The sequence below is a fragment of the Microcaecilia unicolor genome, chromosome 13, assembly GCF_901765095.1.
Source record: "Microcaecilia unicolor chromosome 13, aMicUni1.1, whole genome shotgun sequence".
Lineage (NCBI taxonomy): Eukaryota > Metazoa > Chordata > Amphibia > Gymnophiona > Siphonopidae > Microcaecilia > Microcaecilia unicolor.
The window spans coordinates 26,692,106-26,719,151 of NC_044043.1; the positions used below are offsets into that span (position 1 = coordinate 26,692,106).

The 27,046-nt window shown below is 43.5% G+C and overlaps 1 protein-coding gene across 1 annotated transcript in view; it reads left to right on the top strand.

Moving 5' to 3' along the window:
* TSPOAP1 (TSPO associated protein 1) overlaps positions 1-27,046 on the top strand; it is an 864,237-nt gene that overhangs the window by 196,467 nt on the left and 640,724 nt on the right. The window contains exons 6-7 of the mRNA XM_030186055.1: positions 7,220-7,303; positions 26,195-26,284. Coding sequence (XP_030041915.1) covers positions 7,220-7,303; positions 26,195-26,284 — 174 coding nt within the window. The remainder of the gene's footprint in view (positions 1-7,219; positions 7,304-26,194; positions 26,285-27,046) is intronic.

A 27,046-nucleotide genomic window follows, 5' to 3' on the forward strand; every position in this document is an offset into this window, starting at 1 on the left:
GAACCCGAATGAGGACAGTGTGTCAAGAAGTAAATTATGATTGACGGTGTCAAAGGCGGCAGATAGGTCGAGGAGGATGAGGATGGAATAGTGACCTTTGGATTTGGTAAGGAACAAGTCATTACAGACTTTAGAGAGTGCTGTTTCTGTTGAGTGAAGTGGGCGAAAGTCGGATTGGAGCGGATCGAGGACGGCCTGAGAGGAGAGGAAATCAAGGCAGCGGCTGTGGACAGCGCGTTCAAGTAATTTGGAGAGGAAGGGTAGAAGAGAGATGGGACGGTAGTTGGAGGGACAGGTGGGGTCTAGTGATGGTTTTTTGAGAAGTGGTGTGACGACAGTGTGCTTGAAGGTGTCAGGGACAGTAGCAGTGGAGAGAGAGAGGTTGAGGATATGACAGATTGAGGGGTTGACTGTCGGAGAGATGTTGTTAAGCAGATTGGTGGGAATGGGATCAGAGGAACAGGTGGTGCACTTAGAGGAAGAGAGGAGGTGAGCAGTTTCCTCTTTGGTGATCTCAGAGAAGGAGGAGGAGGCTAGGTTGGTTAGGGGAGTGGGTTAAGAAGTCACAGGGAGGAGAAGGCTTGGAAGTGAATTCAAGGTTTATCTTCTGCACCTTATCGCGGAAGTAGTCAGCTAGTGTTTGAGGAGAGAGTGGGGGGGTGGGAGCAGAGGGCACTAATTCAGACAGACAATCAGGTTACTATGTATTACACCAACAAGCAGGGGGACACCGGATCTCGCCCTCTGTGCCAGGAAGCTGTCCGGATGTGGCTTTGGGCGCACCATCACGGCATGTTTCTCCAGGCCACGTATCTGGCAGGCGTAAACAACAGTCTGGCCGACAGGTTGAGCAGGGTCATGCAACCTCACGAGTGGTCGCTAAACATGGCTGTTGTCCACAAGATCGTCCGAGAGTGAGGCACCCCCTCAGTGGATCTTTTCGGCACTCGGATCAATCACAAAGTCCCTCGATTCTGTTCCAGACTTCAGGCCCACGACAGAGTAACATTAGATGCTTTTCTCCTGCATTGGGGGGACAGGCCTTCTGTATGCGTATGCTCCCATTCCTCTAGTAGGGAAAACTTTGCTGAAACTCAAGCAAGACCGGGGAACAATGATCCTGATTGCTCCTTTTTGGCCTTGTCAGATCTGGTTCCCTCTTCTTCTGGAGTTGTCCTCCGAAGAACCGTGGAGATTGGAGTGTTTTCCGACCCTCATCACCCAGAACGAGGGGTCTCTTCTACATCCCAACCTCCAGTCTCTGGCTCTCACAGCCTGGATGTTGAGAGCTTAGAAATTGCCTCCTTTGGTCCTTCAGAGGGTGTCTCCCGAGTCTTGATTGCTTCCAGGAAAGATTCCACGAAAAAGTGTTATTCTTTAAAATGGAGGAGGTTTGCTGTCTGGTGTGACAGCAAGGCCCTAGATCCTTTTTCTTGTGCTATACCACAGACCCAGCTTGAATACCTTCTACACTTATCAGAGTCTGGTCTGAAAACCAACTCCGTAAGAGTTCACTTTAGTGCAATTAGTGCTTATGATAATCATGTAGAGGGTAAACCTATCTCTGGAAAGCCTTTAGTTGTTCGCTTCATGAGAGGTTTGCTTTTGTCAAAGCCCCCTGTCAAACCTCCATCAGTGTGATGGGATCTCAACGTCGTTCTCACCCAGCTGATAAAAGCTTCTTTTGAGCCACTGAATTCCTGCCATCTGAAGTACTTGACCTGGAAGGTCATTTTCTTGGTGTCTGTTACTTCAGCTTGTAGAGTCAGTGAGCTCCAAGCTCTGGTAGTGCATGCACCTTGTATCAAGTTTCTTCATAACAGAGTTGTCCTCCGCACTCACCCTAAGTTCTTGCTGAAGGTGGTGTCGTTCCATCTGAACCAGTCAATTGTCTTGCCAACATTTTTTCCCTGTCCAAATCCCCGCCCTGATGAAGTAAAGTTGCACACCTTAAACTGTAAGAGAGCATTGGCCTTTTACGTGGAGTGGACAAAGCCCTACAGACAGTCCGGCCAATTATTTGTTTCTTTCGATCCCAACAGGAAGGGAGTGGCCATCGTAAAGCGCACAATCTCTAAGTGGCTAGCGGATTGCATATCCTTTACTTATGCCCAAGCTGTACTAACTCTAGAAGGCCATGTCACGGCTCATAATGTCAGAGCCATGGCTGCGTCAGTGGCTCACTTGAAGTGAGCTTCTACTGAGGAGATTTGCAAGGCTGCAACGTAGTCATCAGTCCACACATTCACATCTTACTACTCCCTTCAGCAAAATACCTGACGCGATAGTTGGTTTGGGCAGTCGGTGCTGCAGAATCTGTTCAGGGTTTAGAATCTAACTCCACCCTCCTAGGTCCATTTCTGTTCTGTTCCATGCTGCACCCTTACTTAGTTGTGTTCTTTTCAGGTCAATCTCTGTTATGTCCTCGGCCTTGCGAGGCCCAATTGACCAATGTTCATTGTTTTGAGTGAGTCTGGGAGCTAGGGATAACCCAATCGTGAGAACAAGCAGCCTGCTTGTCCTCGGAGAAAGTGAAGATACATACCTGTAGCAGGTATTCTCCGAGGACAGCAGGCTGATTGTTCTCAGAATCCCACCCTCCTCCCCTTTGTAGTTGTTCCAGTTCTGTCTCTCGCTTTTTACTAAACTTAAGAGGGCACTCTCGCGTCACGGGCCGGAAGCCATTCGCGCATGCACGGTGTGTTGGGCCCGCGCGACGGAGCGTTCTTGAGAATTCTTTGTTTGCTATTCAAGTGTTTGCCAGTCTCCTGGGCCTTCGTGGACGACGATCGAATCGTGAGAACAATCAGCCTGCTGTCCTTGGAGAATACCTGCTATAGATATGTGTCTTCACTTTTTGTAGTAATTGACCTGTTTCCTTGCTTGTCAGTTCTCAGAGCAATAGAACTTAAATTTGTAAGCCATACTGAGCCCGCAAATAGGTGGGAAAATGTGGGATACAAATACAAATTTATTTATTTATTTATTTATTTATTTATTTATTGCATCATTTGTGGGGAGGGATGTTAGTTTACTGATAATAGCTACCATTACACACTTGCACCTTCCCACTCTTATAAAGCATACAAAGCACTATACTGTTGCTAGCTCTGCCTACTGTACTGCCATGATCTCTCTGAACCTGGTTGTTCATCCAGTGATCTGAAGTAGGCACGAACTGTGACATGTCCTGAAGAGTACTTCACTGATTCAGATACAGACTTCTCTTGGGGTCTGAGGTGGAAACATTGGCGCTTTGAGTACAGATCCATCTTCAGACCCTTCTCTGCCCCAGTAAAGGAGAAGTGTCCCCAAATGGGCCATCTCATTTAAGTTGGAGGTTGAGAACGACCCCAGGGCCATTATTTTGGATGTGCTTTATTATTCTCCTCCTAAGGAAGCTGTGACAGTGCCAATGCATAGCATTCTTAAGGCAGCACATTCGAGGAATTGGGCAGCCTCACTCTGTGCATCCTTTACCTAAGAAGACACTCTATGTACTGAGTCTTGAAGACTTCTAGATTCTAGAAACAGCAGCTTCCTCAACATTCTGTGGTGGTGGAATCTGCTGTCAAAAGGGTCTGAAGTTTAAAGATTCATGCATTACCCCCCCCCACCCCGTTAGGAATGGTCAGTCTCTTGTGCCTTTTGGGAGAAAGGGTTTTAAGGGCTCTACATTTATGTTCCGCATTCAGTCCTACCCCATTTACATGAGCTTCTGCTTGAAGAACTTGGTGCTCAGTGTGGTGGAGGTTGCAGACACTCTGCCCCCAGAGAAAACTGCTTAACTCCTTTTACTGTTATTTCCCTTTCTGAAAATATAAATTATTTTACATGATTTATAAATGTATGGTCAAAAAGCTTTTTAAGTATATGTTTTTGTATGTGAGCCACCAAGGTAGATGAACGCTAACTCGCACGAGAAATCAACAGTTAGAGAGAAGTGGGATACTGATGTACTAAGTACAGCTTTATTCACAGACTCAACACAGTACCGTGTTTCGGCCACAGTCCTGCCTCAGGAATCATAAATGTTTCTGGTACTAGGCATCGATCTGGAGGTTAAATGGTTATCAGTCTGAAGGTTAAAAGGTCATTAAAAAGACCTTTGAAGATTTCTCTATAGTCTGTTGGAAACAGAACAGCGCGTAACTGCTAGTCGATTGTAAACAAAAACAGCGTGTATGATTTCCCGACAAGCAGTTACATGCTGGTGCCAGGCAGACAAATGGTGACTGAACCCACGAGGGAGGAAGCGACGCTGGATCTGGTGCTCACAAATGGGGATAGCGTGTCAGACATCCGAGTGGGAGCCCACCTGGGCCATCACACGGTTTGGTTTGTTATAACAGCTAAAGTGGAGAGCGGACACTCAAAACTCAAAGTCCTGGAGTTCAAGCTTGCTGACTTTAGTAAAATGGGGGAATACCTGAGGAAGAAGCTGATGGGCTGGGAGGAAATACAAGAAGTGGAAGGACAGTGGTCCAGGCTGAAAGAAGCTATAACCGTTATGTAAGGAAAGTAAATAAAAGCAAGAGAAAAAGGAAACCGATATGGTTCTCCAAGCAAGTGGCTGAGAAAATAAAGGCTGAAGAATTGGCGTTCCAGAAATACAAAAAAACTCAAGAAAAGGAACACGAGGAATACCGGATGAAACTGAAAGAAGCCAAGAGAGGTACGTCTGGCGAAAGCGCAAATGGAAGAACAAATGGCTAGAAATGTAAGAAGGGGTGACAAAATTGTCTTCAGGTATATTAGTGAAAGGAGAATGACTAAAAAGGGAATTGTGAGACTAAAAGATACTGCGAACCGCTATGTGGATAATGATGAAGAAAAGCAAATTTGCTAAATAGATACTTCTGTTTTCAAAGAAGAAAATCCAGGAGAAGGACCGCGATGGACTGCAAAAAGTACAAATGAGATTGAAGTGGATAGAGCACCGTTCACGGAATAGAGTGTGTATGAACAACTTAAAAACTAAAGGTGGACAAAGCCATGGGACCGGATGGGATCCACCCCAGGATATTGAGGGAGCTCAGAGAGGTTCTGGCGGGTCCTCTTAAAGATTTGTTTAATATATCCTTGCAGACGGGAGAGGTTCCGAGGGATTGGAGAATGGCAGATGTGGTCTTTCTTCACAAGAGTGGTGATAGGGAAGAAGCTGGAAACTACAGGCCGGTAAGCCTCACTTCGGTTATTGGAAAAGTAATGGAAGCGATGCTGAAGGAAAGGATAGTGAATTTCCTGGAAACCAATAAGTTGCAAGATCCGAGACAACATGGTTTTACCAAAGGGAAATCGTGCCAAACGAATCTCATTGAATTCTTTGATTGGGTGACAGGAGAATTGAATCAGGGACGAGCTATAGATGTAATCTACTTAGATTTCAGCAAAGCTTTTGATACGGTTCCCCACAGGAGGCTCTTAAATAAACTGGATGGGCTGAAGATAGGACCCGAAGTGGTGAACTGGATTAGGAACTGGTTGACGGACAGACGCCAGAGGGTGGTGGTGAATGGAATTCGCTCGGAGGGAAAGGTGAGTAGTGGAGTGCCTCAAGGATCAGTGCTGGGGCCGATTCTGTTCAATATATTTGTGAGTGACATTGCTGAAGGGTTAGAAGGTAAAGTTTGTCTATTTGCGGATGATACTAAGATCTGTAACAGAGTGGACCCCCCGGAGGGAGTGGAAAACATGAAAAAGGACCTACGGAAGCTAGAAGAATGGTCTAAGGTTTGGCAATTAAAATTCAATGCAAAGAAATGCACTTAGGAAGTAGAAATCCACGGGAGACGTATGTGTTAGGCGGGGAGAGTCTGATAGGTACGGACGGGGAGAGGGATCTTGGGGTGATAGTATCTGAGGATTTGAAGGCGACGAAACAGTGTGAGAAGGCGGTGGCCGTAGCTAGAAGGTTGTTAGGCTGTATAGAGAGAGGTGTGACCAGCAGAAGAAAGGGGGTGTTGATGCCCCTGTATAAATCGTTGGTGAGGCCCCACCTGTTCAGTTTTGGAGGCCGTATCTTGCTAAGAATGTAAAAAGAATTGAAGCGGTGCAAAGAAAAGCTACGAGAATGGTATGGGATTTGCGTTACAAGTCGTATGAGGAGAGACTTGCTGACCTGAACATGTATACTCTGGAGGAAAGGAGAAACGGGGGTGATATGATACAGACGTTCAAATATTTGAAAGGTATTAATACACAAATGAACCTTTTCCGGAGTAGCGAAGGCAGTAGAACGAGAGGACAAAATGAGATTGAAGGGGGGGGGGGGGGGGGGGGCAGACTCAAGAAAAATGTCAGGAAGTTTTTTTTCGCGGAGAGAGTGGTGGATGCTTGGAATGCCCTCCCGTGAGAGATGGCGGAAATGAAAACGGTAACTGAATTCAAACATGCGTGGGATAAACATAAAGGAATCCTGTTCAGAAGGAATAGATCCTAAGGAACTTAGTTGAGATTGGGTGGCAGAGCCGGTGGGGATGGTGCTGGGCAGACTTATATGGTCTGTGCCAGAACCGGTGGTGGGAGGCGGGGCTGGTGGTTGGGAGGTGGGGATAGTGCTGGGCAGACTTATATGGTCTGTGCCCTGAAAAGGACAGGTACAAATCAAGGTAAGGTATACACAAAAAGTAGCACATATGAGTTTATCTTGTTGGGCAGACTGGATGGACCGTGCAGGTCTTTTTCTGACGTCATCTACTATGTTACTATGTATGATTATCTTCCAGTTGGTGATATGTCATATGTGTGTGCTTGATGCAAGGAGCTCCTAGCTCTCGGAGAATGGGTCCGTTCTCTTGAGGCTAGAGTAGCAGACTTGGTGCAGCTGAGGGAGACAGAGAGGAGACCTAAGGAGATGTTATAGAGAAGTTCCACCTCCAGTCTGGTAGCCCCTGTGCTACCTTGGAGGAGGGAGGTCTTCCTCGGTAAAGACGGAAGCAAAGAATTTATTTAATCTCTCCGCAGTGGCTTTGTCTTCCCTGATTGCCCCTGGGCTGTGATGTCACTGAGAGTTGTTTCTCTGCCTTTAAGAAAGTACCATAGAAAGTCTGATTAAAGGAGAGAGTTGAAAATGTAATTTTTTTATACTTGAGAAGGTTCTGCCTCTGAAACCCATTTTTATATTAGAGTTAAATTACTGAAAAAAAATCTGATAAAATGATGTATTTTGTGAAATGTTATCTTTCATAAATTAGTAAATTATTTTTCTCTTTTGTAGGAATTTGAGTTACATAAAAAGCGTAAAGAATGTGAAAATCTTGAGCAAGAAGTGAAGAAAAAACATAAAAGATGTGAGGAGTTGGTAAGTTTTTATATCAAGACCTGTGTTTGTAAGACAGTTTTCAGACCTAGAGGTATATGAGAACCAGCTAACAGGCTTGGATTTAGGCTTAGACAAATGCCAATGCTACCACGTTTTGAAGGCACCAGTTTATCACTAATGCTTAGTCTAGGTTTATGCTGACACTATTCTGGCATTTTGAGTTCCATGTAGACGAGACAGTGGACATAGAATCCTAAATCTGGTCCTGCAAAATAGTTAGGAAGTTCTTGGTAAAAATCTTTATCCAGGGAAGGAAGAAGTAAGAGTAAAAGTGTATGAGGAAAAGAAAATTAAAGAATAGTAGATATTCCTCGTTCAAAACAGAGAGGTAATAATAAAATTTTATCCAATTCGAACACTTTTGGGCCTACAAGAGTTGTGAGAGAAACAGGGGAGAGGTGGGAATGTTTCAAAAGCTGGAGTTGAGTTGAGAGAGTTGGGAACAAAAGATATTGCTGACAGAAAAATAGAGGCCTTAGGTGAAGAGAAGAACTGAAGAGTGAGTTGCAGCCCTGAGGAAGAAAAATATTGAGATAGAATAACAAGGATGCGGGGAGAGAAGAAGAATAGGCCTTGGTGGCTTCTTGCATGGAGGTAAACCAGAGTAATGGAAATGCAAGCCTGAATTTAAAAGGGCTGCTGTTAAATGGAGTTGCAGCAAGGATTAGTGCAGAAGTAGGACCAGACAGAGAGAAGTAGCGTAGTTGTTAGTGCAGTGGACTTTGATCCTGGGGAACTGAGTTTGATTCCCTCTGCAGCTCCTTGTGACTCTGGGCAAGTCACTTAACCCTCCATTACCCCTGGTACAAAATAAGTACCTGAATATATGTAAACCGCTTTGAATGTAGTTGCAAAAACCTCAGAAAGGTGGTATATCATGTCCCATTTCCCTTTATAGTGTGAGCTATGTTTACGTTAACTTAAATTGAGATGCGTGCACATAAAGCCTTGGAGTTTTTAAGCTGCTGTGGGCTGAATTAAGCCCAAATATTCAACAGCATTGAAGATCCAGGTAAGTGCAGTCACCTGGTAGTTAAGAGGCATGGATGATACTGAGACAAGCATTTAGGGGGTTGTTTACTAAAGGTTAGTGCGAGCTATCTGCAGCAGGGCCCATCGGAATAAAATGGGCCCTGCTGCAGATAACTCGAGCTAAGCTTTAGTAAACAACCCCCCTAGTTAGCTTGGCGTATAAAGATAGGACAGTCTTTTTGGTTAAGTCCTGGCTCCGCCCCTGAATCACCCTAGCACTAAAGGATTTAAGAAAGAACTCAAGACATTGTTATTTATACAGGCTTAGAGCTGGGGCAATGATTGATGATTTAGTAGCTGTTTTGGGATCTTATTTTCTAGGATATCTTGAGATGTTTGAATGTTTAGTTTTTTTTTTTAATATTATGTATGCAATTATGTAATCTGCTGAGAACTTTGGATCGAGTGGAGTAAAAGTTTTTAAAAAATAACTGGACAGCGCTGCTGCAGCAGTCAGTCAATATTAAATACCTGTTTAAGTGCCGCTGAGTATTAGTTGATGGCCAGTTTAGTGGGGCAGGAGCATTTTGAATATAGCAACCACAACAAAAAGCGGAAAACCTCTGCAGATCACAAAACAGTCACAGGAAATGAAAGTGGTCAAAGGAAGGATATCATCACCAGATACCATGTACTCGCAACTCCAAAGTGGCAGAAGCTGAAGGTCACACATGTAAATCCATTGGACTTCTAATCCTTTTTTTTTTTTACTAAACTTCCTCCTGTTCCTTGTAATAAACGATAAGTGGCCCACTCTTCAGTGCTTTGAAGGGGCTCCAGAGGAGCGTGCACCCTTAACCATGTGCTCGCTGCTGTGCACTACAGTAGAGCATCTGATGCTAAAGTGCCTTAAAGGATTGCTCCAGTGATGTCATAAACCTCTCGGGCATCTTCAGTACTGCCTGTTCTGCACTCACCACAAGTATGCCTTGGCTTCACTGTGGTAAGGATGATCCTTCCCTAGTTGGGTTTTAAATAATTGGATCTTAAGTTGCTTCCTCACCTCAAGACAACAGAAGAACTCTGCAGCATTTCTTCCAGGCTAAACTAATTAGCAGAGACAGGTAGGAGAATGCACATATATCACGAGGAAGGATGTTTTATTTTTTTCGGCTAGTCTTAAGGGCGGTTGGATTAGAGGTTGCGGTTTCAGGCTGCAGCAGTACGTGTTTCAGAACAGTAGGCTGAGGCACTGGTCTGTCCTGGCTCAGCCCATGTATAGCTGAGGTAATTTTGGGGTACACCAGGATAACCCTCGCTGGTTTCTTTTCCTTCAGCCAGAATTTCTAAAATTTAAATTTAAAGCCAAGAGAAGAGCTTTGAGGAGATGGGACGACTTCCCTATGAGGAAAGGCTAAAGCGGCAAGGGTGCTTCAGTTTGGAGAAAAGACGGCTGATGGGAGATATGATAGATGTCTTTAAAACTTTCAATGTGTGTCTCTATGATTAGTGTGCTCTAAAAAGTTTGTGCACCTACAGCATGGCTTAGTAAACATTGCCCTTAAATTTAAAGCCAAAATAAGAACTTTGAGGAGATGAGACGACTTCCCTATGAGGAAAGGCTAAAGTGGCACGGGCTCTTCAGCTTTGAGAAAAGACGGCTGAGGAAGATATGATAGAGGTCCATAAAATGAGTGGAGTAGAATGGGTAGACTTGAATCGCTTGTTTACTTTTTCCAAAAATACTAGGACTAGGGGTCAGTAATGAAGCTACAAAGTAGTAAATTTAAAACAAATCAGATAAAATATTTCATCACACAACATGCAATTAAACCCTGGAATTCTTTGCCAGAAAATGTGGTAAAAGCAGTTAGCAGGGTTTAAAAAAGGTTTGAATGATTTCTTAAAAGAAAAATCCATAATCCATTATTAAGGTGGACTTGTGGAAAATCCACTACTGATTTCTAGGATAAGCAGCACATTTTGGTAACATATACGAGAACAAATGGACAGTACAAACGGACTCCATCTACTACTTCTCAGAATGGGATAAAAGATGCAGAAGCATACTGGATGAAATAGCTCCCCTAAGAACAAGGACCTCACGTAGGCATAACTCAATACCGTGGTTCAACAAAGAACAAAAGAAAATAAAAACACAATCCAGGAAACTCGAACGTTGCTTAGAAAAAAATAAAAGACGAACACACACTCATCACATGGAAACAAATACAAAGAAAATACAGATGCGCAATAATACAGACCAAAAGATCATACTATAAAACTAAAATAGGACCAGATTATACCAACTCGTGAATAAACTACTAGACACCACCTTGGTCACCACATTCAATACAGACATCCCATCTGCAGACAATCTTGCTAATTGTTTCAAAGACAAAATTGCAAACCTACGCAACACGCTACCTCAGGACAACACCGACATCGAAAACTTCATCAATGGTTTGGACCCAACCCCTGGTGAATACCCAGTGGACCGAACCTGGTCAAACTTTGCTCTCCTCACCGTCGAAACAGTTACCCAAGCGATTAAAAGGTTCTCCAACACTCGCTGTAAATTGGATATCTGCCCCTGCTACCTAATAAAATCCGCCCCCCACCGCTTCATAGCAGACCTCACATCCCACTTAAACTACATGCTTCAACAAGGTCTCTTCTGTAAGGAAAATGGCAGTAGTGGTTTGTGTGGCGGCGGAGGGAGGTCAGGATTTGTCGTGGCATCCACAGTTTGGGAACTGCTGGTCTAAGGATTGACAGTTGAAATTTTAATGTAAAGAAGTGCAAAGTGATGCACTTGGAATGCAGAAATCCAAAGGAAATGTATCAGATTGGAGGTGAGGTGAGACTGATGAGCATAACTCAGGAGGAGGGACCTTGGGGTGATCGTTTCTGAGAATCTCAAGGCAACAAAACAATGTGACATGTCGGTGGCTTTAGCCAGAAGTATGCTAGGCAGCAATGAAAGAAAAATAGGTATTGATGTCACTGTACAAGTCGTTGTTGAGGCCCCACTTGGAGTATTGTGTTCAGTTTTGGAGACCGTGTCTCGTTAAGGAAGTAAAAAGACTTGGAAAAATTCAAAGTAAAGCAATAAAAAAATGATATGGGGTTTGGAGCAAAAAACGTATGAGACGAGACTTGAGAAACTGAGGATGCTTATATATATCCTAGAGGAAAGGAGGGATAGGTGTGATATGATACAGATGTCTTATATATTTGAAAAGGTATTAATAAACAAATGTTTCCTAGAGAAGGGGAAGCGGTAGAATAGAGGACATGAACTGAGGTGGTTGTGTGTGTGTGTGTGTGTGTGTGGGGGGGGGGGGGGGGGGTTGATTTAGGAGTAATGTCAGGAAGTACTTTTTCACAGAAAGGGTGGTGGATGCCTGTAATCCTCTCCAGCGGGACTTGATGGAGACGAAAACGGTAACAGAATTAAAAAATGCATGAGATAACAAAGAATTCCTATATGGAATGAGAATGGACAGAAAACAAAATTTAGCAGGGATTAGACAGTCTCATTTCAACTCCCTCCAAATGAGAGGAGCTCTTGGCCCTCCAGCAGAATGCAATAGAAACGCAGTTCCTCCACTGGACAGAGGTCGAGGGTGCTAATCCAGATATTTTCTCATTCTGAAAAAGACCAAGTATGTCAAATTCTCAATCTACTAGACATGAACAAGTTTCTTATCAAAGAAAAGTGTTGCATTGTACTCCTAGGGTCACTACTTCCCATGATACAACTCCATGATTGGCTTTGCTCTCTAGATCTCAAAGAGGCATATACCAAAGCTCCCTGCACACAGAAAGTTCTTCTGCTTCTACTTTGGAGCTCTATGCCACCAGTATAAGGTCTTAGTGTTTGGCTTGGCTCCTTGCGTCTTCACAAAGTGTCTAGTAGTTATAGCTGCAGTACTCTGCAGGTGGAGCATCCACATCTTTCCGTACCTGAATAATTGGTTAATCAAAGCCTCTCAAGAGTCCTCCAGTGCTTCCATACAGTCCACGATACAACTTTTAGAACTTCAGCTGGTACAGACCTTAGATTTCATAGGGGCTTTCGACACAACTCAAGGTCGAGTATTCCTTCCTCAACCAAGTGCAAACAATATATTACATCTTGCCACTCGACTGGTATCTTTTCGACAGATGGTCTGTGTTCTTGGATACATGGCTTCAGCAATCCATTTAAAGCCATTGATTCATCTTCACTTCCAAATTCCTCAATGGACACTGTCAATGGTCCCAAGCTACGGGATTACTATCTGCTCAAATTCAAATAACTTCACAGCTATACCACTCTCTATAGTGGTAGATGTTGTCCCACAATTTCACCTGAGGCCTTCTGTTCCATCCCCCTCCACATCACAAGGTTCTAACCACGGATGATTCCATGACAGGTTGGGGAGCTCACCTCGACGGTCTCTATACACAGGGTTCCTGGTTACCATGAGAGCAACAATATCATATCAATATCCTGGAATTGCGAGCTGTTTGAAATGTTCTCAAACCTCCAGAATCGTATTTTCAATCAGGTTATACTGGTTTGCACAGACAATCAAGTAGCAATCAGGGAGAAACCAGATCTTACCTCCTCTGTCACCAAGCAGTCCAAATCTGGATTTGGCCAGCTTCTCAGAATATCTTCATAAGAGCTGTTTATCTTTCTGACAGGAGAACCCCAACGATAGACCTGTTTGCTTCTTCTCAGAACAACAAGCTCTCCAGACTGTGCTCCCAACTGAATATCCCCAGATGCCTTCCTTCTTCATTGGGGCATGGATCTTCTGTACACTTCTCCTACAATACTTCTCTTGGGGAAAAGTCTTCAAGCTGCATCGAGACCATGATTCTAATTGCTCCCTACTGGCCTTGTCAGATTTGGTTCCTCTTCTCCTAGAATTGTCCTCCAGGGAACCATTCAGGTTGTATCCTTTTCCAACCCTGCTAACACAGAATAAGGGATCACTCCATCCAGACCCTCGCTGTCTGACTCGGCCCTGATGGCGTTGTACCTGATGACAGATCTGCATTCATTGAACCGTCATGCAGTCTGTAGAATAATTCTTACTTGTAGATTCTCCCTCTGGTGTTCAGCTATATCGCTCAGCCCTACTATATTCTCTCTTCCTACTCTTATGGATTACCTCCTACATCTTTCGGATTCTGGAGTCAAAACTAAAACAGTCAGAGTACATTTGAGCACTGTAAGTACCTTTCATACTAAATCGATAAGCCAATTTCAGTCCATTTTTGATAATGAAGGGTTTATTGCATTCCAAGCCTTCTGTCAAACCACCTCTGGTGTCGTGTGATCTCAATGTCAGTCATCCTCACTGCTCTTATGAAACCACTTTGTTCTTGTTCTCTGAAATTCCTCACATATAAAGTAGTGTTTTTAATAGCTTTTACTTCTGCCAGAAAGTGAGCTTCAAGCCCCTGTGGCAGATCCACCTTATACCAAAGTCGTAAAAACAACGTATGACCACCTAAATTTCCAGAAATCACTAAAAATAAACCTGTTCAAAAAGGCATACCCCACCGACCCAATATAAAAGCCTGAATACCTGCAACACAACAAAACCAAAGCTTGTAATGGACATAACTTAACTCTTCCTCTCTAAGATCCCCTAATGTGTCTGTCACACATGAACCTTATTCTACCATAATATCACTTTGTATTTGTTCACACCAGAATTGGCGAACACCGATACAGTACTATGTAAGCCACATTGAGCCTGCAAATAGGTGGGAAAATGTGGGATACAAATGTAACAAATAAATAAAATAAATAAACATCCTACTCACCCCAATACCAAAAGATACCAAGAAAAAAATAAACGTAATCACTAACTACTGCCCAGTAGCATCTATCCCACTGGTAGTCAAATTGATGGAAAGCATGGTAACCAAACAACTTACTGATTACATAAACAAATTCACAATATTACATGAATAACAATCAGGATTTTGCCCCCTCCATAGCACTGAAACAGTACTAATTACTCTCCTATCCAAATTCAAGCAAGAAATAGCAACAAGTAAAAGCATATTTCTCCTCCAATTCGACATGTCCAGTGCATTCGACATGGTAAACCATAAAATACTACTAAGACTCCTAGATTACTTCGGGATTGGCGGAAATATACTTAGTTGGATCAAGGGTTTCCTTACCACTAGATCATATCAAATGAAATCAAGCTCAAACATATCACCTCCATGGAAAGCAGACTAGGATCACCACTATCACCGATCCTTTTCAACCTAATGATGATCCCACTAGCCAAGTCCTTGTCCAAACAAGGCCTTAAACCTTTCATCTATGCAGACAATGTCACAATATATATTCCTTACAAGCATGATCTGACAGAAATCACCAACGGAATCAAGCTCAGCTTGAACATCATGGACTCATGGGCAAACGCATTTCAACTAAAACTCAACACACAAAAAACACACTGTCTCATCCTTTCATCCCAATACAACACGAAGAAACCCACAAACATAAACACACCAGATTACACCCTCCCCATCTCAGACAGCCTGAAAATTCTTGGCGTTTCAATCGACCGTAACCTCACACTAGAGAACCAAGTGAAATCTACAACAAAGAAAATGTTCCACTCCGTGTGGAAACTCAAACGTGTGAACCCATTCTTCCCGAGGGAAACATTTCGCAACTTGATACAATCAGTGGTACTAAGCCATGCTGACTACTGCAATGGAACTTATGCGGGTTGCAAAGAACAAATCATAAAGAAACTTCAGACCACTCAAAACACGGCAGCCAGGCTTATACTTGGAAAAACGCGATTGGAAAGCGCCAAACTTCTCCGAGAAAAACTGCATTGGCTCCCAATCAGAGAACATATTGCTTTCAAAATCTGCACCATGGTTCATAACCTTATCTACGGCGAAGCCCTGGGATACATGACAGACCTCATAGACCTACCAACCAGAAACACAACAAGATCAGCACAAACATACCTAAATCTCCACTAACCAAGCTGCAAAGGACCTGGGGAAAGGAAGAAGCGATATGGATCACCTTAAAAAGAGATGATAGAACTTCTGTCCACGTGGGTGTTGTCTACAGACCCCCGACACAATTAGAGGAACTAGTTAAAGATCTGATCGCAGATATTCAAAAATTAGGAAAGAAAAAAGAGGCTCTGTTGATGGGAGATTTCAATCTGCCGGATGTAGATTGGAAGGTTCCGTCTGCAAAATCGGAAAGAAGTAGAGAGATCGTGGATGCTTTCCAAAGTGCTCTGCTCAGACAAATTGTGACGGAACCCACTAGGGAGGGAGCGACGCTGGATCTGGTGCTCACAAATGGGGATAGTGTGTCAAATGTCCGAGTGGGTGCACACCTGGGAAGCAGTGACCATCATACGGTTTGGTTTGATATGACAGCTGAAGTGGAGGGCGGCCACTCTAAACTCAAAGTCCTGGATTTCAAGCGTGCTGACTTTAGCAAAATGGGGGAATACCTGAGGAAGGAGCTGATAGGCTGGGAGGACGTACAAGAAGTGGAAGGACAGTGGTCCAGGCTGAAAGAAGTAATAAATAGGTCCACAGACCTTTATGTAATGAGAGTAAGTAAAAGCAAGAGAAAAAGGAAATCGATATGGTTCTCCAAGCAAGTGGCTGAGAAAATAAAGGCTAAAGAGTTGGCGTTCCAGAAATATAGAAAATCTCAAGAAGAGGAACACGGGGAGGAATACCGGATGAAACTGAAAGAAGTCAAGAGAGAGGTACGTCTGGCGAAAGCGCAATCAGAAGAACAAATGGCTAGAAATGTAAGGAGGGGAGACAAAAATTTCTTCAGGTATATTAGTGAAAGGAGAATGACTAAAAAGGGAATTGTGAGACTAAAAGATACAGCGAAACGCTATGTAGATAATGATGAAGAAAAAGCCAATTTGCTAAATAGATACTTTTGTTCTGTTTTCACTGAAGAAAATCCTGGAGAAGGACCACGAGGGACTGGCAAAAGTGCACCTGAGAGTGGAGTGGATAGAGCACCGTTCATGGAAGAGAGTGTGTATCAACAACTTGGAAAGCTAAAGGTGGACAAAGCCATGGGACCGGATGGGATCCACCCCAGAATATTGAGGGAGCTCTAAGAGGTTCTGGTGGGTCCTCTTAAAGATTTGTTTAATAAATCCTTGCAGACAGGAGAGGTTCCGAGGGATTGGAGAACGGCGGATGTGGTCCCTCTTCACAAAAGTGGTGATAGGGAAGAAGCTGGAAACTACAGGCCGGTAAGCCTCACTTCGGTTATTGGAAAAGTAATGGAAGCAATGCTGAAGGAAAGGATAGTGAATTTCTTGGAGCCAATAAGTTGCAAGATTCGAGACAACATGGTTTTACCAGAGGGAAATCGTGCCAAACGAATCTCATTGAATTCTTTGATTGGGTAATTGGAGAATTGAATAATCGACGAGCTATAGACGTAATCTACTTAGATTTTAGCAAAGCTTTTGACACGGTTCCCCACAGGAAGCTCTTAAATAAACTGGATGGGCTGAAGATAGGACCCGAAGTGGTGAACTGGATTAGGAACTGGTTGACGGACAGACGACAGAGGGTGGTGGTAAATGGAGTTCTCTCGGAGGAGGGAAAGGTGAGTAGTGGAGTGCCTTAGGGATCGTTGCTGGAGCCGATTCTGTTCAATATATTTGTGAGTGACATTGCCGAAGGGTTAGAAGGTAAAGTTTGCCTATTTGCAGATGATACTAAGATTTGCAACAGCTTGGACACCCGGGAGGGAGTGGAAAGCATGAAAAAGGATCTGAGAAAGCTAGAAGAATGGTCTTAAGGTTTGGCAATTAAAATTCAATGCGAAGAAATGCAAAGTGATGCACTTAGGGAGTAGAAACCCACGAGAGACGTATGTGTTAGGCGGTGAAAGTCTGATAGGTACTGAGGGGGAGAGGCATCTTGGTGTGATAGTATCCGAGGATCTGAAGGCGACGAAACAGTGTGACAAGGCAGTGGCCGTAGCGAGAAGGTTGCTAGGCTGTATAGAGAGAGGTGTGATCAGCAGAAGAAAGGAAGTGTTGATGCCCCTGTACAAGTCGTTGGTGAGGCCCCACCTAGAGTATTGTGTTCAGTTTTGGAGACCGTACCTTGCGAAGGATGTTTAAAAAATGGAAGCGGTGCAAAGAAAAGCTACGAGAATGGTATGGGATTTGCATTCCAAGACGTATGAAGAGAGACTTGCTGACCTGAACATGTATACCCTGGAGGAAAGGAGAAACAGGGGTGATATGATACAGACATTCAAATATTTGAAAGGTAATCTGCAAACAAATCTTTTCCGGAGATGGGAAGGCGGTAGAACGAGAGGACATGAAATGAGATTGAAGGGGGGCAGAATCAGGAAAGATGTCAGGAAGTATTTTTTTACAGAGAGGATGGTGGATGCTTGGAATGCCCTCCTGCGGGAGGTGGTGGAGATGAAAACGGTAACGGAATTCAAACATGCATGGGATATGCATAAAGGAATCCTGTGCAGAAGGAATGGATCCTCAGAAGCTTAGCCGAAATTGGGTGGCGGAGCAGGTGGGGGAAGAGGGGTTGGTGGTTGGGAGGCGAGGATAGTGGAGAGTAGACTTATATGGTCTGTGCCAGAGCCGGTGATGGGAGGCGGGGCTGGTGGTTGGGAGGTGGGGAGTACTGCTGGGCAGACTTATATGGTCTGTACCCTGAAAAAGACAGGTACAAATCAAGGTAAGTATACACATATGAATTTATCTTGTTGGGCTTTCTGGATGCACCATTCAGGTCTTTTTCTGCCGTCATCTACTATGTTACTATGTAAATACAAATCAACCTATGCATCCAGCTTTTCATACATAAGCACACAACTATTGAATACACTATCAAAAGCCGTGAAAACAACGTATGACCACCTAAACTTCCAGAAATCACTAAAGACTGACCTGTTCAAAAAGGCATACCCTACCGATCCAACTTAAATGCCTGAACCCTGCAACACAATGAAACCAAAGCTCGTAATGGACATAAAATAACTTTCTCTCCACGATTCCCTAATGTGCCTATTACACATGAACCTTATTCTATCAAAATATCACTTTGTATTTGTTCACACCAGAATTGGTGAGACGCTCGTACGGTACTATGTAAGCCACATTAAGCCTGTGAATCGATGGGAAAATGTGGGATACAAATGTAACAAATAAATAAAAAATGTATTGTACAATTTTGGGATCTTGCTAGGTACTTTTGTAACCTTTATTGGCCACTATTGGAAACAGGATGCTGGGCTTGATGGACCTTCGGTCTGTCCCAGTATGGCAAAGCTTATGCTCTTATGGTTACAGGTGAGGTCTTCTACCAGCTCTGGGAGTAGCAAAGGGGTATCTTTTCATATGTTTGCCCTGAGGGAACTTGGGTTGCAGCCACCTTCCTTTGCTGGCAGGAGCTGTGTCCTGAATGATGTTTAGGCTACAGCCACAGGCTCACATAGTAGTAATCAAGGGGTCATTCAATCTTGTGGCCTTTATTTTGAGTGCCACCTGTGAAAGAATCTATGATCCAACTTTCCAGCTACCTTTCAGGCCCCCCCAAAAATGACGTTCAGTAATGCTTTGCTATCCCGAAGGTTATTGGTACAAGTATGCGCAGCCTTTTGATGTAACTTTGGTCACTGAATTTTTACCAAGGTAGACAGACCTCTGCCTGTCTGCCAGACTTTGTTATTAATCTTCAGTGGAAAGGGGTCTCTCAGTTTTTTAGTAGTGTGATGGGGAATGCCTGAGAGCAGAGATTTCATTCTCCTTGGAGTTTGGGAAGACTCTCTCAGCTCATTTTTAATTTTGCGCTGTTAGGGAACTTTGAGAATAATAGTGCTTTCTTTCCACTTCAACTCTAGATTACCCATGGCATAGCAAGTGGAGGTCCTGAGCGCCAATGGATGTTCCTCAATCAAGATTTACTGTCTATCCATTCTCTTGCACTGGTGCTGGCAACCACGGTCCTCAAGGACCACAACCAAGTCAGATTTTCAAGTTTGCTACAACGAAAATACACAAGATTGATTTGCATGTACTGCTTCCATTGTATGGAAATAAATCTCATGCATATTCATTGTGGAAATCTTGAAAATATGACTGGGTTGTCTCCCTCGAGGGCTATGGTTATCCACCTCTGCTCTAGTGCCTAGAGTTGGATCCTTGCCGGAGGAACACATGCACCCAGAGTTCGCAAGGATGAGCTCTTCACTAACCTCATTCTTATGGAGAGTAGAGCTTCCTTTGGTTACTAAGTTCTGTGGTCCTTAAGCATGGTGATTTTTTTTTTCTCCCTGGGCCCTACTTCAGTGAGGAAACGCAACATGGAGAAAATCTGATAGTTTGCGAGACCTTCCCTTTTTATAAAGTTGTTCAGGCTCTGATTTAAGTGTAGCGAGCTTCTCAAGCTGATCTGCATTCTAGTTTTGGTACCTGAGCAAGTTGGGAACAGCTAATCTCCCTGAGGGGGATTACTAGGTTCCAACGGTTTTCATAGAGACCATTCTAGGGGAAAAGGAGCTTTGTCCTAGTAGATAGTAGTATTCTTAGGACACTGGTTTCCTCTCCCAACTTTAATCTTAATAGTAAAATACTCTTCAAGGAAGACCAGGGAATCCTAGTGAAAATCTTAGTGGAGACTAAGCCTTATAGTTGCTGAGACAAGACCAAGTCACATGATTATCTTATAGTTGTTAGATTGTACAAAGAGTGAATGTATAAGAAGGGCCATTTTGCTTTCAGAATGGTAGTAAATCAGGAATAGAACTTGAGCCTTCAAAGGTTGCCCTGAGACTTCACTCGTCTCATACTGGTGGCATTTATGCATGCTGTGCTACAGACCCTTTAGATTTTGGAGCAGACTATTTCCAAAATTGTGTGGAGATCTTCAGTGTTCTCCTGTATTACTTCAAAATTGAAACTTTAATCAGTTATAGCAGCTGTGGGGGTAGAACAAATTTTAACAGCCCTGCAACTCTGTAAGCTTTTATACTTTTCAATGGGCAATGCATTTGATATATGACCTTTCTGTGGTACAACCAAAGTGGTTTTCTTACTATATACTTTTGCAGTTCCTATTCTTTTTGGGCTTGGGTAACTACTCCAAAAAGTTTTCTGAGAGTGTTTTATTGGTTGCACCCTTTATTTGCCAGGAAAGATTCAAAGTGCATTAGTTATGGAAAATCTGGTTGTTTTGAGCCACTGCTCTTCACCAAAGAGATGGTAGCCTGATTACTGCATTTCTAGTCTCTTGGCTGTGTGGTCAATCTACTCTAGAGCAGGCCTACAATCCTTAGGTGGGAGAATCATTACCAAGTCACCAAGTTTTCCTTTTGAGTTCATGGAGTATTCTACATCCAGTTGCTTCCAAGCCCCATGGAGCCTTGGTTATGGGGCTAGGTGCATGTGCTGGTATTAATGGCAGCATCCTTAAATTTAGACTTGTTACTTTGGGCTTACAGAGTTCTCTATTTTGTCTCTGGCTGCTACGCTCCTAGAGCTACGAGTGTAGTCTCCCCTTTGAGCTCCCATTTGGATAGTAATGACAAGATACCCAGACTGGGATGCTCTCTATCAGGATCAACTGGCATAAGGAGTTTCCTGGTCCTTCAACTCTGGAGCTTTCTATGATACAAATACTGCCTTCCGCCTTTTTCCTCATGGAAGAGCACTGAGTTATCTTTGCAAGTGCTTACTGCAGTGGCTTATGTCAATAGATGAGATATGAGAAGTATTTTCTTCTCTGTGCAGTGCTTACTGTCAGAATATAAAATATTCAAACAAAATTTGTTTCAATACACTTTTTCAATTTTGGAGAATGGCTTCTGCTACTGTGGCCTTTGCACTCATAACAAATGATTAAGACCATCTGTGGGGCTAAACAGATTACCCTGCTTTCGTTCAGAGTGTGAGGCATTTGGGAGCTAGAACTTTATTATAATTATGAATTAGCATTATAGAACTTATAAGACCAATTTTATGTTATCCTATGGATTCAAGTCCACATCCTGGTTATACTGATAAGTAACTGACAAAGGCCCAAATTTTATGCCACAAACTAAGTATTGATGGCAAATTAATAATTTTTTAATTTTTTACTGGATCCTCACTGCGATAAAATCAGGAAATTTTTATTGTCCAGTCCAAATTCAATCAGCACTAGGTTAAACTTCTTTCACATCAGATCAAAAATTCCTTAAGACTTTATATTCTTAAAACAAGTCATGCAAATTTCCCCAAGAACCTCAGTGATGTTAATCGCTAACAATTTCAGTCTTTAGCGATATAATACAACATCAGCATCTTCATAGGTTCCTTATATATAGCCTCCTCTTATACTTGAAATAATATTTAGACTTATCTTTTTTAGGCTGTGAAACTATCTGTGGGCATTGTCAATGGTGCCCGCTAGCTATTATAGGTGAAGTGTGGTCAGTACCGGGTAGGGATAGGATCTTGAGAAGTACATCTAAGACCAACTGTGAGAGCAGGAATGTGATATATGCAATTATGTGCCCCTGCAATATGATTTATATTGGAAGGACCGCTCGTCCTATTAAAATACGTTTGAATGAGCAAAAATCTAAGATCCAAACCCAAAATTTGCAAGCCCCATTGGTGGGTCACTGGACACAAGCACAACATAAATTTGAAGATATGAGATGGAGGATTGTTGAATGTATAGATAATCGGGAGGAGGGTGGGTCAGTAAGGAAACTCTTGAACTATAGGGAGCAATTTAATATCTTTATGCTGCAAACTGTTATGCCGAAGGGTTTGAATGCAGAACTTAAATGGGCGTCTTTGATTTAATGTCCAACCTCCCACCGGTAGCGCTGAAAGTTAGATATTACGGCTGCCGGTGGAACGCCATGAGGGGGCCCGGCTGAGAATGTCATGAGACAGCTGATATTTAATTGACTCGAAAAAACGCTAGCGCCATCTTGGCTGACAAATACCTTTTGCTGAGCTGGCACTGATAAGACCATAGGGTGAGTCTGATATATTTATATGTTTAAAATAGGCTGTTTCCTGGACATAGGTTTACTGCTGAAGTTTGGGGAAACTAATAACATCATGATTTGTATATTGCAGGGGAATGTCCTTGAGACAGCCCAGGGTTGGGCGAAACAGGCATGTCGGGCAGTTGAACCCCTGGGTCTGATAAAAACAAGCTTAAAAAAGATAAGTCTAAATATTATTTCAAGTATAAGAGGAGGCTATATATAAGGAACCTATGAAGATGCCGATGTTGTATATATCGCTAAAGACTGAAACTGTTAGCGATTAACATCACCGAGGTTTCTTGGGGAAATTTGCGTGACTTGTGAAAGAAGTTTAACCTAGTGCTGATTGAATTTGGACTGGACAATAAAAATGTGCCCTTATGCCAACCATTCATAGAAAAATGGCTTGCCTTTATGCAAAAGGGATTAAAGCAAACACACGCCTAGTCCCTAGGCTCAGAATCTATGGGCCACCTACTTATTACCCAATAGCAGTTCAGAGCTGGTTTATACAACCCGATGATAAGTCTTGTCCTCAAGAGATATAACAGAAGGCAGGCAGGAGCTCTGAAGGGTCCATCGATGCAGAAGAGTCCCAGCAGTGCAGAAGAATGGGAGGTGGGTGGAGTCTTATGAGCTGGGAAACATGAGAGAACATTAGCTCTGAGTTGGTGAGGTCACCAGACTCAATTTTTGGACCGCAAAGGTGTTTGGTATATACCAGTGATGGCGAACCTATGGCACGCATGCCAGAGAGGGCACGCGCGCCGGCCGTCGCCTCAGCCAGTTCCAGCCCTTCATCCCTCCAACCCAACCGGCACCAGCCCTCCCGGCCTCCATCCCTCGCACCCACCCGGCACCAGCCCTCCCGGCGTCCATCCCTCCCTCCGAGCACGAAATTTAAAAGTCTTCCCTTGTCGGGGTTAAGGCGGCGTCAGTAGTAGCAGCGAAAAGCATGCTGCTGGCTCGGCGCGCCTCCTTCAGCCTTCCGTCTCTCAAGCTCTGGTCCCGCCCTAACAGGAAGTGAGGGCAGGACCAGAGCTTGAGAGACGGAAGGCTGAAGGAGGCGCGCCGAGCCAGCAGCACGCTTTTTGCTGCTACTGCTGACGCTGCCTTAACCCCGACAAGGGAAGACTTTTAAATTTAGTGCTCGGAGGACGGGCTGGAGGCCGGGCGGGCTGGTGCCGGGAGGGAGGGAGGCCTGGTGCCTGCTGCTGGGTGGGTGGGAGGGAGGCCTGGTGCCTGGTGCTGGGTGGGAGTGCTGGGTGGGTGAAAGGCTTGGTGCTGGGTGGCCTGGGTGGGTGGCAGGCCTGGTGGTGGGTGGGAGGGTGGGCAGGGGGGAGAGGAGGGTGGCTGGACATGGGTGGATGGAGGGGAGGGCAGGGAGGAGAAAAACTGCACATGGATGGAGAAGAAGAAAGGAGGAAAGTAAAGAAATAAATGGAAAAGAAGCCTGGAAACGGAGTTAAGAGAACAGTACCAATATGGATAGAAAAACAAAATCACCAGACAACAAAGGTAGAAAAAAATCATTTTATTTTTATTTTAGTGTTTGGAATATGTCCAATTTACATCTGCTGTCTTATTTTGCACTGGGTATACTGGAGCTGTAACAGCTTACAGAAATGATTTATAATGAAAAAAATCATGTTATTTTTTTTCTCCTATACTAGTATAATATTTTCAATGATGTTTGTTTATATGCGCCATGGCTGGTGTAAGGGGGTGTGGCTATCATAGGGGTGGAGTCATGTGGTGACCCCGCCCATAATGAGTTAAATTGCCCTGTTGGCACTTTGCGATAATTAGATGTTGGGTTGCTGTTTGGGCACTCGGTCTCTGAAAGGTTCGCCATCACTGCCCTATGGTAATGGGAGGAATCATGTAAGGGGGCTGGATAAGTAGCAGAGAAAGAGGGTGACTGCAAAAACAATAAATTAGAGACACCAACAGCAGCAATCTGAGGTAGCAATTCTCAACTGGCTGGCACAAAGAGAGCAGTAGCTCAGAGTGGAAAGCACTTCAGGAGAAAAGACTCCACTCCTTCCCTGGATTGCCAACAGCAGCAAAACATGCTTACCAAGTTTTCACTTCTAGTGCACAGAGCCACCAGAAGTGAAAGCAAGTCACTTAATCCTCCATTGCCCCAGGCACAAAACTTAGACTGTGAGCTCCCTAGGGAAAGAGTACCTGTATGAAATATATAAACTGCTTTGGCTGTACCACTGAAAAATGGCATATTAAGAATTTAATAACATAAAGGAAAAAAATAAGCCTGCTAAGCATGGTTTGCTGCTGACAACCCAAGAAATAGCTTAGCATCAGGGTTCTAGTAGCTGAGTCTTCTGACACCAGGGTGTGTTCTCTGCTGCCACTTGCCTTTCCAGGCTGCTGTCCTACTGAATAGTGATGCTTCACCTTTTTGGGGGTGGGGTGGAGTGGGGGATCAGGAGTGTTGTTGAGCCATAGGCATGGAGGGATATTCTACAAATAATCGCTTGTTTCATAGTACATATTTGCAAGGTAGCATGCACAAGGATGGAACATGGCAGTGGCGTTCCTAGGGGGGCTGACACCTGGGGCGGATCGCCAATGTGCCCCCCCCCCCGGGTGCAGCGCGACCCCCCATCGGCGAAAGGACACCTCCTGGCAAAAGACCCCTCCCCCCCCGTGTGCACTCCGCTGGGGGGGGGGGGGGGGTGCCGCGAGCCTGTCCGCTTCGTTCGGTTCAATGCTCCCTCTGCCCCGGAACAGGAAGTAACCTGTTCTGGGTCAGAGGGAGCACAGAACGAACGTAGCGGACAGGCGCACGGCACCCCCCCCCCCCCCCCCCCCCAGCGGCGTGCACCCGGGGCGCACCGCCCCCCCCCCCCCCCCCCTTAGTACGCCACTGGAACATGGGCAAAACATGGGTGGGGTTCTCAAACATGTAATTTACAGAATACTGGAAGTTACACACATACCTGATGTACTTAGGCACTTAAACTTATAGCAGCTCTATGACTGGCATAAGTGTTTGTTCCTAAATGTTATGCTAGTATTCTATAAAGAAAACAGACACCTGTGCTTGTTTACAGAATAGGCTTCTATATAGATGGCCTGTTGTAGGATTGCCCTCTAATTGTGCAAATTCTGTATCATAGATGCTAACATTTACATGCCCATTACGTAGATAAATGTTTAGAATGAGGGCATTTAAGCTGTGTGTGTGCATAATGCTAAAAGCCCACCTAAGCATTTGTCTGCATATACTCGTATAACTTACATAGCATGTTTTTGCAATGGGGTTTCACACATGGCAGAGCTTGGGTGGATCAAGGGCAGGCTCATATTTACGCATGTAACTTACAGAATACTGCAAGTGATGTGCATATCAATGAGGCACAAGCATTTTCACCAGATCTATGGCTGCTGTAAGTGTTGATAACCTAACCTTTTGGTGCATATATACCCGGTTGCACTAGTGTTCTATAAAAGAATGTGAGTGCATATGCTCCTTTATAAAATAGGTTCCTATCATTCACCCTGTTATAGAATTGCTTCCTATGTGTCACAATAAACATCTGCAAGTATTTATAAGTTCTGTATCATTCTTAAACTATTATGCGACAAAATACATAATTCTGATATTTTTAGTTCATACTTTTGAAAAATTTGACACACAAGTTCTCTTTGTTGTACATATTCCATTAAGTTGATATGCCAATGGTTCCTGTTTTAGTTGCTCTGTCTGTCTTTTTCATACAGTCTTGCCTATTATTCTTGTTTTGTCTGTAACACTCTCATGCTTGATTTTTGTTTTTCATCTCTCCCTGATTTTGTGGGTACAGGAAACCAAACTTCAGGAGGTTCAGAGTGTAAATGCTCATCTGGTAGAAGAGAATTCTCAACTGACTGGGAAAGCCAAATGGACAGATAAGGTAGCAATATTCATCAAAAGCAGGATGTTTTGTTTTCCTTCCATTTTTCAATCTTAAAGAAAAGATGTTTAATAAATTAGATTCTTTCTTGGTATGACCTAAATAGGTTTTCTCTATAGTAAAATGCAGACATATTAATGGAAATACATTTTTCTCTGTTTTCACCCATGTTCGGATGTAATTCTTCAATTGAATTGCTAAGATCACAATTTTGTTTGCCTAAGTCACCAACTTTCTTTTTCCCCAAATGACATTGAAGTTAGCACTGTCAGCAGAAGAAATATGGTGGAGGGGATTGCATTGTATGTTAAGTAGAGAGGTGTGGTAGCCTTGTTAGTCCACTCTTAAAGGTTATCAATAGAAATCAAACAAAATAAAACATGGCAAAGAAAATAAGATGATACCTTTTTTATTGGACATAACTTAATTCATTTCTTGATTAGCTTTCAAAGGTTGCCCTTCTTCCTTAGATCGGAAATAAGTATCTGCTACCTCATTTGCTTATTTCCGATCTGAGGAAGAAGGCCAACCTTTGAAAGCTAATCAAGAAATGAATTAAGTTATGTCCAATAAAAAAGGTATCATCTTATTTTCTTTGCCATGTTTTATTTTGTTTGATTTCTATTGTATGTTAAGGAAGCCTTTGAATCAAATAGACTAAAAGTTCTACAGTACATAAAACACATCTTGGAATCCCTATGGATTGAAATTTCATATGTAAAGGGGAAAAGGATAGAGATAGGAATGTACTACCGTCCACCT